This window comes from Populus trichocarpa, chromosome 5 (genome assembly GCF_000002775.5).
Source record: "Populus trichocarpa isolate Nisqually-1 chromosome 5, P.trichocarpa_v4.1, whole genome shotgun sequence".
Classification (NCBI taxonomy): Eukaryota; Viridiplantae; Streptophyta; class Magnoliopsida; order Malpighiales; family Salicaceae; genus Populus; species Populus trichocarpa.
This window is the reverse complement of record NC_037289.2, coordinates 21,555,970-21,568,765: the sequence shown is the minus strand read 5'-3', so window position 1 is coordinate 21,568,765 and position 12,796 is coordinate 21,555,970. Positions and strand designations below refer to the sequence as shown.

The 12,796-nt window shown below is 34.4% G+C and overlaps 2 protein-coding genes across 3 annotated transcripts; one reads left to right on the top strand and one right to left on the bottom strand.

Annotated features, from left to right (window-relative positions):
• Positions 1-465: 465 nt before the first annotated feature.
• On the top strand, positions 466-2,922 carry LOC7464843 (FCS-Like Zinc finger 8). The gene is made up of 3 exons (XM_002307557.3): positions 466-1,411; positions 1,516-2,355; positions 2,520-2,922. Exons 2-3 carry the CDS (start codon positions 1,556-1,558, stop codon positions 2,587-2,589), a joined length of 870 nt encoding a protein of 289 aa, XP_002307593.2. The 5' UTR covers positions 466-1,411; positions 1,516-1,555; the 3' UTR covers positions 2,590-2,922.
• Positions 2,923-7,116: 4,194 nt separating this feature from the next.
• On the bottom strand, positions 7,117-9,839 carry LOC7464686 (uncharacterized). Of its 2 annotated transcripts, XM_024601616.2 has the most exons (4): positions 9,634-9,839; positions 7,507-9,518; positions 7,349-7,424; positions 7,117-7,244 (listed from the first exon to the last, which is right to left on the bottom strand). In XM_024601616.2, the coding sequence occupies exon 2, from the start codon at positions 9,248-9,250 to the stop codon at positions 8,591-8,593; it is 660 nt and encodes a 219-aa protein (XP_024457384.1). In that variant the 5' UTR covers positions 9,251-9,518; positions 9,634-9,839; the 3' UTR covers positions 7,117-7,244; positions 7,349-7,424; positions 7,507-8,590. The 2 variants fall into 2 exon arrangements, with proteins under 2 accessions (XP_024457384.1, XP_002306781.1); XM_002306745.4 differs by having other exon boundaries at positions 7,117-7,424.
• Between the last annotated feature and the right edge of the window lie 2,957 nt (positions 9,840-12,796).

Sequence of the window (12,796 nt, the reverse complement as noted above, 5' to 3'; positions counted from 1 at the left end):
AGAAAAGGGCAACATGCCATGAATCAACATTGTAAGGAAAAATGAAAATGACGAGTGCATAATTCTGAGTACAAAGTCAATATTACTAGAAGAACTTGATTACCAATTCAGTTTTCTTTTTTTTTTTCCTCGACAATGATGTCACTAATAATTGCCAATTCAGATTAGAAAATAAGTTAGTACAAGCCATGGAGATGGCTCAGTGTACTGTGTACAAACTATGAAACATGATGTCATCGGCTCCTTCTTCGAGTGAGGGCGTTTATTTCTACATTCATGACCGTGCAGTACTTACTGTAGATGAAGCAAGAGACTTGAGCCCGTACAAAAATGCCATAAACTCATGAGAGTGAAATGAAGAATTTTAAAACAAAAGGACAAGAATCATATATATATATATATATATATGCCTACGTGTGTGTGTGTGTATAATTACAAGAGAGAGAGAGAGAGAGAGAGAGAGAGAGAATGGCTTATAAAATTATGAAATAGTAATTGCAGAATAGCAAAATACTGTAGATTGGGTCCCTAGCTAGTAAGGTGAGGAGGCTACATTGTAATAAGTCATCGATTCTCTTGAACACGCCTCTCATCATCTCTCTCTCTCAGCTTTCTTCTTTCTCTTTAAAAGGGGAATCCAATAAGGCTGTGTTGTCTTCCAAGTGAATTAACTTTTTTTTACAGCTCTCTTTGCCTTCGCAAGTTTGCAAATTTGTGGCCATCAAGCAGGGGTTGAGAGTGAGTAAAGAGGAAGTGACAAAGCGAAACTGATGCCAAGAATGAAAACCCACTAACGGAATAGTTGAAAGTAGAGAGGACGTCGTGGCTTTTCTCACTTTATTTTTGCTTTATAGCGATGATTGCTTGTTTTTCTTTATGTGGGATTTGGAAAACGGATTTTAACCATCTTGCCTGAAACAACCTGGTTTTTGAGTAAACAGTACAGTAGTAGTACCACTGCCTTTTCTGTAAATGACTGGGGCTGTTCTTCATTTCCGCTGCTGATCATGTGGCTTGCATGCGACTCATTATGATGGGGAATTGATTCTTGTTCTAGTTGAGATAAAATAAAAAAAGGTAAGGCAAAAGACAAGAGTTGGAGGGAAAACATCAGTTTTTCTTTTACTTGTCTTTTTAGCGTGTACCAGTCATGGAGGCTACAGAGATTTAGGAGTTTCAAGTCCCAATAGAGCGTGCGGTGTCAGTTTTTTTTCCTTCTTTTTTCTGGTTTCTGTGTGTGGACTGTGGATAGTTAGATAGCAAGCTTTTGCATTAGTTTTTTGGACGAAAAAAGAGGACTGAACTTTTTGTTCTTCTTTGGAGCCTCAGAAGGTGGTTCTTGTGACCATCATCACTTGCAGCAATTTTTGGTGATCTCTTGGATTGTATTTAACTCTCTAATAATGTTTAGGTGAGAAGTGATCTTATTCTCTATATATCTAGTAACTCAATTATTTTCATGTTGGTAAATTGGAAACTGCTTCCTTGATCTTAATTTCTTTTCCTTTTTTGCAGTGAATTTGGGGTGCTGAGCAACATCTAATACGAGGAAGTTATGCTAAGGAATAGATCCAGAGCAGTGACCAGCAAGCAAACTTTAATGACTGAACACGGCACTCAATCACCCTCCAATCAGAATTACACAAAGCTGACAACATCTTTTCTCAGTTCTCCAAGGTTCAAAGCTTTCACCTTCAAGGCTCTCCCGGAAGCTGAACCTATGATGAGTCCAACTTCAATTCTTGACACTACCAAACCACTCTTCCCTTTCAAAACCCCCTTTTCTTATGACATAAACCAACCTAAATCCCCGAAAGTTTTCTCAGAGAACAGACACTCATGGGACAAAACAGACTCAAAGGGCATTGGTGTTGCACTTATTGATGATACACCTAACTACATCAAACCCGTCAAAGAGAATGATAACCATTTTTCTAAACCCAGTAACGGAACGGTCTTGTTTGGCACCAAGCTCAGAGTCCAAATCCCACCACCGCCAAACTCTATACTATCTCCAGTTCAGTCACCTAAATCTCCAGGGGACTTTGGAATTAAAACCTCCATGAACTCGCAATTATCAGCATCTGGTTCAGTCAATTCTGGCATCCAAGCAAAGGATTCTCCTCAGGTGTTCACAGGTTGTATGTCAATGAGTGAAATGGAGCTCTCTGAAGACTATACATGTGTCATAACTCATGGACCTAATCCAAAGACCACTCATATCTTTGATAACTGCATCGTGGAGAATTATTGCTCCTTATCGGATACGTCCAAATCTGTGCCCAGGAGTTTCCTTAGCTTCTGTTACACTTGCAAGAAGAATCTTGAACAGAAAAATGACATTTACATCTACAGGTTTGGACCATTTTCCTTCTTTTTTAAAAGATGCAACATGTCTCCCCCTTTTCAGTTTAAAAGACCCAAGTCTCCAAAAACAACTGCTTTTACTGTTCTTCTCATTTAATATCTGTGACCCAAAACCACTATGGGCCTAATTGTCTGTTATCCTTGCAATGCAGAGGTGAAAAAGCTTTTTGCAGTCAGGAATGCCGTTACCAAGAAATGTTGTTGGATGAAGTAGATGCTTGAGAAGTAAGAAGACTCTGCAAAAATAATGTTCTTGACATTTTGTCCTGCCCCAGCACTCTCAAAACTTTTTTTTCAAAAAAAAAAAAAAAAGACTTAGCAAACCATGTCAGTTTTGCCATTCTTGATTACCCTCAATTGAGAATGATTGATTGTAGGACCAAAGAGTGGATGCTATTTCTTTTCCTTTTTCCTTTTCTTTTTTTCATTTCCCTCTCAACCCTCTCATCTGCACATAGAGATAAAGAGACGGTGAGGTAATATTGTAGAGTGAATTTTGTTGTTTATCAAGGTGATTACTAATTAATTTGAAGGCTTAGCTTTCTCTTTTGGCCCTGTATGGTGATTGAAAAACTGTCTGCAACTATTTATATTCTATTATTTTACTCTCTAACGTGCATATAATGAAGTTCCTGAGGTGATCACCAGCTATTTCACGGAGGAAGACTCTCAACCTCCGTGTTCCTTATCCTTTCAGCTCGTCCCAATTTTTGTCTGTCATGGCTGAGCAATCATTATTATTACTATTGAAGGTTTAATCTAATCCAAAACTTACTATTTCAAGTTGGAAGACACAAAGTCAGGCCTTTTTCCCAACCAATACCCTCATTAATCAAACAATTGAAATAATAAATGTGTAGTGGTTCAGAACTTGGATACGTTCTTACATGACTGGTAGAGTCCGAAGCTTCAAATCCTTGCCAAGAATGATAATTAGCCATCTTGTCAAGTGATCCAGAAATAAAACTGTGTGCACCTGTAACTGGTGAAGTTTAGGAGAGAATTTTGCAGCTTTTTGTTTATTTTGGTCACAGATTTTGCAGTTTACTAGTAAATCTTGTAGAAGCGTATCTGTTTAAGAATCCAAACTCCAACAATGAACAACACCTGCTTGGGAAGAGTCTACGAGCTAGAAAACGATGCAACACTGGTCACAATTCTGTATTGATGATTATGTACCTGATCAAGGTTAATTATATTCTTCTCGAGATAAAAAATAATGGACTGACAAGCAATAAATGATGGTCAAGAGTTGAAGTATATCCAATGTCTTAATTATTTTCTTTGTTTTACACTTTTACTTCTGGTTATAGAAGTTGGATGTGACTTGCGGGTCGATTTTGGGACCTGATTAACCGACTCTAAATTGGTCATGGTTAAGGGGAAATAGATTGAGTGACCTAGTCTAATCTTAGTTTATCTGTAACTCAGAATAAAACTCGGTCAAAACTCGACACTCATTCCATTGACTTTTGTTTTTTATAAAAAAAAATGATGCTTTTACGATAGCTTAGCAAAGATGACGTGGCGAACTAGCTCATAAAAGTTAAAATCCTACAAGTTTACTCCTTTTCAATTTTCGGCTTTATTAGCAAGTCAAGTTAAACTTAAAACAGCGAGCTCCCTCTTTCTGCTTCTGGATTCTGATTCTTTCCGCCACGGAGGAGAGAGGATAAATTAACAACATTCACGCATTTCCAATTAATTAACAATACAATAAAATATATGAGGGAATGAACAATACTTTCCACAGAAGTTATGAGTTATCTTACTTTTATGATTTTAGGCACTGAAAAAAAAAATACTTGCCTTCTTTTTTCATTATCTTACTTTTATGATTTTAGCGGGTTAATTTTATTGGATGAAGGATTTTTTTATTTAGTTTTTTTTTATTTTTATCATTTAATATTAGGTTAATTAAGAATTAAATCAAGTTATGAGTTTGACAGGTTAATCCAGTTAGTTTGATTTTTAAAAAATATTTTAATTAATTTTTTTTAATTTCATTATTTAATATTGTGTTTGTTTAATAATTATACTTCATGATTTATTTTGGTTTGATTTTTATGAGATTATCTCAAACTCATGACTCATGAATAGTGTTTAACGGATTAACATATATTGACTTTGCTTGTTTTTTGTGTCATTTTTTAATTAATTTTTTATATATAAATTTCATCGTTCAACATTGAGCTTGACATAAATAATTAGAAATTTGTTTTATAATTTGTTTTGATCCACTTTCTACAGGGATATCTCAGTTTCATGACTAAAGTCACGGATTTGAAAAGTTAATTCGAGTTAAATAAATTCAATTTTTTTTCTCTATGAGGTTATCATGGTCTCATAACCAGGTCATGAGTTTGATGAATTGACTTGAGTAGTTTTTCTTGTTCTTTTTTTTTAATATCATCCCTCAACACTAAACTAGTTGAGAATTGAACTTCATAATTTGTTTTGATTTTCTTTCTATAAGATTATCTCGGTTTTATGACTCGAGTTGTTAATTTGACAATTTTTTAGATCATTTTTTTAATTGATTTTTTTTTCAATTTCATCATTCAACATTGGGTTGATTGGAAATTAGGTTTTATATTTTGTTTTGATTTGTTTTTCATGGGGTTATCGTAATCTTATAACTCGGGTCACCGATTTGACATGTTAACCTAAGCTGATCCCAATCGGTCCAATATATTATTATCTTAATATATATTAAATAAAAAATATCATCTTGAAATATTTTGAGTCAAGATATATTTTTACAGGTTATCTGGTTTGCTTTTAAAACCAAAAAATCAACCAGATCATATCAAATCAATCTCTATATAGATGTTTTTTACTTAAAAACATCAATAATATTTGAACATTTTATTTATATTAAAAGAAAACTTGACCCGACCCATAACACAATGCGAGTTAATTATCTAGTTTTCTGTATAAAATATGGAGCAAACATGACCGTGGACGTGAAAGAAATTCGTTGAAATGGTAAAGGATATTATGGGACCATAATACAGTTTCCTTTAGAGCAAGCCCAGTAAAAACAAAGAGCAAAAGCTCCTAACAACTAATTGTGGTAAGCCTTTAAATTGTCCGGTTGTGGACCGAACCTGTGCGACTTGCTTGCCCTGTTGTGAAATGGGCCCGGGCTCCTAATGCCTCCGAACTAAAGGTTTCAGCCCTCTAGCAACAAGGGGATTGAAAAAAAAAATTCACACCCTTCCAGATAAAAGAAATCGATTAGATCTCTCTTAGTGCAGTAAAAAAAAAAAATTCAGTAAAAGAAACATGGAGGAAAGCTGAACTGCCACCTCTAGAAAAAAACATACACAAAAAAAAAAGAAGATAAAATCCATGACCCATAAAATATAATAATAATATTTCTACCTAATTTTTTTCTTTTTTAGTTGTATTTATTTTTTAAAAATAAATATAGAAATTAACTAACATAATGTCACTGTTACTTGTCGAATACATAAAATTTCTCCTGATATTCAATGGACTGTGAGCAGGCTGCCAACAATCAATGGCAGCTGTACTTTACTGTAGCTCACATCAACCTTGATAATTATTTTGGCCTTGATGGGAGAGGAGAGTAGCACCCAACAGATTCGCTGCAGTCTCGCAACATTTAAGATTTCAACATGAACATAACCATTGATGTTACTGACAATACCTCGTCTCATGAAGAAAATGGTAAAAGGAAAGATTTCAAAGAAGTAAAAAAGGAAAAGCCTGTGACTAGAGAAAACTATATGCGGGAAACTTCCCAGGCTGATGTTGCAAGTGTGATGCATGGCTATGAATGGCATGCGCATTATCATGAAAACCTCCTCTTTTTTTCCACACTGCAAATTAAGCTTTATATTTTGCGTTCACATTCTTAGGAAAATCTAGCCTGCAGGTCTACATCAACACATTCTCATGCACGACAAACTCTCATGAAAGCCTCTCTGAATTTCTGTTGACCACGTAAATCCCATCTTACACAATGTAAAAGAACTAGTTAACCATTTCCATCCAGACACTAATTCACGCTTTACTATAGTGGATGAACTAGTTCATCAGTTCTCTCAACAATCATCCTGTGCACCCAACAAACGAACCAGAAATTTAGAAACCTCGTCGCAATATCATGCAGGGGTCCATAAACAATATCTTAAAAGCATGTCCCCGAAGTGTTTGTCTTCTTCTTCAAATCAAAGGGTTCAGTAGGAAGTAGCATAGGGTTGATCATGGTTTTGAACAAAACTAGTTTATTCTCACACACCTCTTAAATTATTTGGGGTTCAGATATGGACCAATAGTCACTATTAAAATACACACAACAATGACCGACTATAAAAACTAACTGATGTTCCTACAGCGAAACCTGAGGTATCGGAATATCCTCTCTGTGGATGAACTCAATGAGAAATATTATTTTACAGGGGCAGATAAATACACCACCGATAGAAAATGTCCCAAAAAACCAGAAAGGAGATTATAGATGCACATTGCAAAAAAGAAGATGCCAAGCTCCTGGTTAGTTCGGACTGTAGAATCAATATACAAATCCAATCAAACCATGCTGACCGCAATTGATTCTAGTTCAGGTTGGGGAAATCTAATGCAACAGCATCCAACTAATCACATTGTACCACCCAATATCTATAATGTAATACTGATAACGACAAACAGCTTCATCCATCCAAAAGTAAAAAAGAAAGATGCAATAAACTTTAAAAAAAAAGTGAAAAGACAGAACACTGAAAACCTCTAAAGACCAGACATAGAATGTTGTTGTAAAATTACACATCGGTTCACCAGACATAGAATGTTGTTGTAAAATTACATCGGTTCACCAATACACATAACTCGACTACTCAAGAGGACTCCTGGTACAAAAGACAAACAGTAAGACAGATATTGCACTATAATCTCAGTGACGAGAGTGACAAGAAATAGAAACCACATATGGATGAATCGTGATAAGACGTACTTTTAGGACTACATCTATCAAGAGCATATCCTACTATAACAGCAGCTTCCTGAAATGTTCCTGGACAAGCAGCTCCCTGGAACACATGTTGAGTAAACATCAGTAACAATCAATTAATATTTAATAAACAATCAAGGTGAAGACTGGTAAACTAGTACCTTGCAAATAGCTTGGCATGGTCAACAATCTCCGAGGAATATACACTTCATGAAAGACAAAGAGGGGGCCCTATTACTGTTCAAAATAACAAGAAACTGATAGGCTTCCAACATGACAGAGCAACATGGATAGGATTGACCTTGACAGACTAAAGGAGCAGAAAACACTAACAAATACTTTCACTTCCCCTTCCCACTTTTCCCTCTTAAAAAACAGAAAAGATGGCCAAGGAGAAACAACACCCGTGCAGGGTGTGCAAGGAGTTAGAGCTACCTAAAGAAGAAAGGTTGTGCATGGAGTTAGTGCTGCCTAAAGAAGAAGGAAAAGAAATGGTGAATATATATAAGAGCTGGCATTGATTATTGGAAGTGATGAGGCAAGTAAACTATTACAAGAGAACGGATCATCTAGGGTGCCAATTGAGGCAGCACTAAACTAGGAAACTAACAGGCTAATTAATGTTAGCAATCAGAAAGTGAAGCTAGAAGAGGGCGCCGGAATTGAAACCAAGAAAAGAAAGTCAGGATACGCCAATAAGACAGAAACCTATGGAATTGTAAGACTAACCAAGTTATAATGCAGTATATACATAGCATCTGATGTTATAAGCCTAAATTCTTCTCAAGAACTTAAGTAGAGCGAATAAACAATCCCACAAGGAGATTATGCAAAGAGCTTCGCAAGGGTATGATAGATCATAGAATAGAAACTTGCAAGTAGTCACATGCTCCTGAAAAAATGACCTTCACTACAACTTCATTATAACTTCCCCTCTGCTTCCTGAATGTATTGGAGTCAGCTTCCATCCGTTTCACATAGTCTTGCCCCATCTTAGCTATAAAGCCATGTACCTGGCCTGCCTGCCTTGCTACCAAAATACTACTCCAGGTCACATATAAGTTTCTCAGTGTAACATCTGAAGATTATTGACCTACCAAGCCATGACTGCTTGTTGTATCACCACCACCACCACTACCAGAAGCTAAAGAAACTCAACCCAACTGACACTCCTGGCTAATTTATTCATCTATATACATCTACCACTGAATTCGCTATTTACAGGAGCAAAACGCCCCTTAAACTTCACTCGCCTGCCACATCAAGGTTGAGAATGCGACGCAAAGTCTTCGTCGCGGAGTCAGCACTAAGAAGCAAATCTCTTATAGAAGGGCTATGCTCCCTTGAGGGGGAAGCCGGTGCAGACTTGGCAGTTGGTTGCACATCAAAATCAGCATCATCAGACACAGGTAAATCCAGTGACACGGTTCGCTTTGGTGGCCTCATTGAAAACTTAGGAATCGGCAAAGAACTCGGTGGTGGAGAGTTCGAATAAGCAGGACCAGCCCAAAGCTCCGAGAACGGTAAATTCCCATTCACAAAACCTATCGCCTCATTAAAAGATGTTTCCTTTCTAGAAATCTTAACATTAAAAGTTATAGGAGAGCTTTTTGAAGCAGTCTTCAAGCGACCATTGTCAACAGAATGAGAATTGGAATGAAACTTGACAGCTGGTGATGGTGTTTTTGGAGAGTGAGAAGCAGGAGCAAGGGTGGTGCTTTTGGTTACAGGAGTAGTGGAAGTCTGAAATGGGGTTGGAAGTAATCCCGCCCCGGATTGAAAAGTCCTGCAATTGATATCCCTAAAGTGCTTAGAAGGAGAAGCCCCGAATTTAGCAGGCCCGTGTGGTTCAACTCCGCTATAATACTGATTCCTGTGTTCAGCCACAACAACAAGAGTCTCCATACCGTGCAAAAATACCGATTCAACTACTGTACCCTTTCAGCCAAAACCGAATTCTAACAAAATAAAACTAAAATGAAAACTTTTAGGGTTAAAACTGAAGCAAAATCAGAGTGAAAGTTCTAGATCTCCTCCATGATAAATCCAAATCAAGCATCAACAGATCCAGAGCCAGCTTACAATAAAAACAAGACTCTAGTGATTCAAAACCTGATCAGATCAGATCCTCTCCCAGCTAGAAGCAAGGATCTCAAAAAAACCCTTCACCAAACTGTAAAAGCACAGTATAAATCACATCAGAAAAAAAATCGAAACTCGAAAAAGACAACAACTCCACCATAATATCCATTTTTCACAATAAAGTGAAAGAAGACAGAGTAAATTACCTCAGCAGTGAAGGAGACTGATTATTAGCGTGGTAAATTAGGGTTCTGTTTTCTGTATAGTTAAAATACCATGAGAGTTTGTGTGAGTGTAAGAGAGAGATCACGAAGGGTCAATCAAGGAGGAAGGAAGGAGGAAGAATCGATGGGGATCCGAAATGACTCTACAGTTATTTACACACCTACTCACTTTCTTCCTCTATGAGAGAGAGAGAGAAGAGCGAGCAGGCACAACTGTAAGTAAGAAGGCCTGGTTTTTCATCTTATTTACGAGAATGACATTTTGGATTATTTAGTCTTTAACTGAATAACTATTGCTAACTTAATCACTTTACCCATTCGAAAACTCAGTATTAGATGATTAATAGCGTGTTTAGTATTATGATGATATTATTTTTTTGGGTTAGAAAATAATATAAATTATATTCTGGTATCTTACATAACAGTTTCTATTGGGTTGAGATGATTCTGTGAAATGGTATCAAAGCTTTAATGACCAAGCGGTCACGAGTTCGAATCTCACAATTTTTATTTATTTGATAAAAATTAAGTACAAGGTGATGTGGATCTGTGCAAGTTTCAAGTCTAAAGAGCTTTCACTTGAGCATGTGTGTTAGAGAATAATATAAATCATATCCTGGGACCTTACCTAACAGCTTAAGTTATTGGGTTGAGATGGTTCTTTGATATTTTTTAAAGTAATTTTTATTTAAAAATATATAAAGATGATATTTTTTATTTTTAAAATTAATTTTTAATATTAAAATATTAAAAATATTAAAAAATAATTTTAAATAAAAAACTCAATTTTTTTAAAAAAAATACTTTTGCTGTAAAAACAAATAAGATCTAAAAAGAAAAAAAGAAAAAGATGAGACGCGTTGCCTCATTAAAATGCCGAGAATTTGCAAAATCCCTTTTGTTATTCAAAGTAAAATAAATAAACCCACTCCTGAATAAAGGATATTTTGATCATTTTAGCCTGGATAATATCAATCGATGTTGAGTCATTCCAATAATATATTTGCGCTTCGTGTGGAGGAGAAGACGTGGTCACGGGGGCAGATTAGATTTGTAAATGAAAAGAGCGCATTTGTTGGGACCCGCAAAAGCATACATGAGAGGTGGTCCGTCAGCATAAGGAACAAATGATAGGGATAAAAAGGCTAGTTGGTGCCTTGTCGGAAGTGAGTTACATATTGTTTTTGCATTTTTTTTAAAACAATTTAAGATTTTTTTTATTTTAAATATTTTTTGTTTTTCAAATTATTTTAATGTATTAATATCAAAAATAATTTTTAAAAATAAAAAATATATATTATTTTGGTGCATTTCCAAGTAAAAAACACCTTGAAAAATAAATTTAAGAACTTATGAAATATAAAATAAATTGCATTTCAACTCAGGTTTTTGTTAAAAAAAATGATTTTTTTATATCTTTTGTTATTTTAATGTGCTGATATTGAAAATAATTTTTGATCGGTGAATTGTTATGAGTTAGATGATTAGTTCTTGAATGAAGAGCTTATGATATGTTCTGGGTCGAATGATTAGTTTTTAGTATAAGAACTAATGCCCTGTTTTGGGCTGGATGACCAGTTCATTAGTTTGAGGACTAATGCCCTGTTCCGAGTTGTGAAACTAGACACTCTGAATGGGTTTAATACCTTATTTTTGGGTAGCATGAATGTCACCCTGAATGAGGGTTTATAGCCCTGGTTCGGGTTAAAGAAAAATCCCTTGGATGATCACAGGACTATTGTAATTAGCAAGAAGAGGAATTAAGTTAATTATTAACCTAGTCCCTAGTTGGTGTGTATAATTTAGTTATTCCATGAATTGATTAAATTAGATTGAAAAACCTTATGCTATATTAATTAATTAATTAACTGTGATATAAAATAAATTTTAGGATCCTTGCAGCTTCATTGAGATTAGTACATTATGGAGCTCTTGCATTTTGTGTTTTATAAGAATATAAATGACATATTTTGTGTAGTTTTTTTGGATAATAACATATATGTTAAATATTTTCTTGTAATTATTATTTTAGGATTTTATGTTAGACTTAAATATTTATTAAATCTATTTATGTAATGTAGATTTTACTATGATGATGCTTGCATTAAATTTTGAATGTAGTGGTTAAGTAATTCTTGATTTAAATTATATAATACATGTTTCAAATATTGTGCGAGTGATTCAATTGAACCATATTGACATGTGATGAATGTGTTGAGTTATGATGTGATGAGTATAAGATGATTAGACAATGAATATAATGTGAATTGACTGAATATTAAAGTGTAATAGGTATTTAGTCGATAACTTGAGATTTTTCAGTAAAAAAAAGACTCTGCCAAAATTTTAGTAGATTTTCAAATTTCAAACCATGATAAAAAAAATTACTCTGTTTTTGGATTTATTACATGGAAAAATAGTGCTTGAATATTAAGGATGTTATAATCAATATACATCGAATTCAGATTAAATTAGCATCCCTAATATTGAGGGATGAGATTATTTACCCCTATGAATATCTATTATCTAAAAACTATTTATTATTAAACAAGAAACAAATTAATTAATATATAAATTTGAAGTGTGTGTGTGTCAAGTTACTGAACTATAAATAATATATTTATATTATTAAAGTGTGTGTGCGTGTTTCATGCCAATATTAAGACATGTATATATAACATTGCATTAAAAAAATATAAATATTTTATAAATCTATTTGTATAATATAAATATATATTTTAGGTTGGGTTCACACGAGTTTCAAGTATGTTTTTATAATATTCATACCCTACTAATTACTCATTGGGTAAGGTAATCATCCAAAAAACACCAACCCGTTCGGGGCGAGTTAGGTTGGGTCGAAGCGACATCCATTGGGTTCATATTAAATTGCAACCCCTAATATTGAGGGATGAAATAAAAAAAATGAATTAGAAAAAGGATAAAAATAAAATAAACAACAATTACAAAATAAGGATCATATTTAATATAAAACTAATTAAATAAATGACGAGGTTTGAAATTGAAAACAAAAAAACCAACCTACAAAAGATAAAAAAAACAAATTGATAAAAATCATAAGATTGAGGATCAAATTTAAAACAAAAACTAAATGAAATCAAATGATGTGGTTGAAATTGGTAAC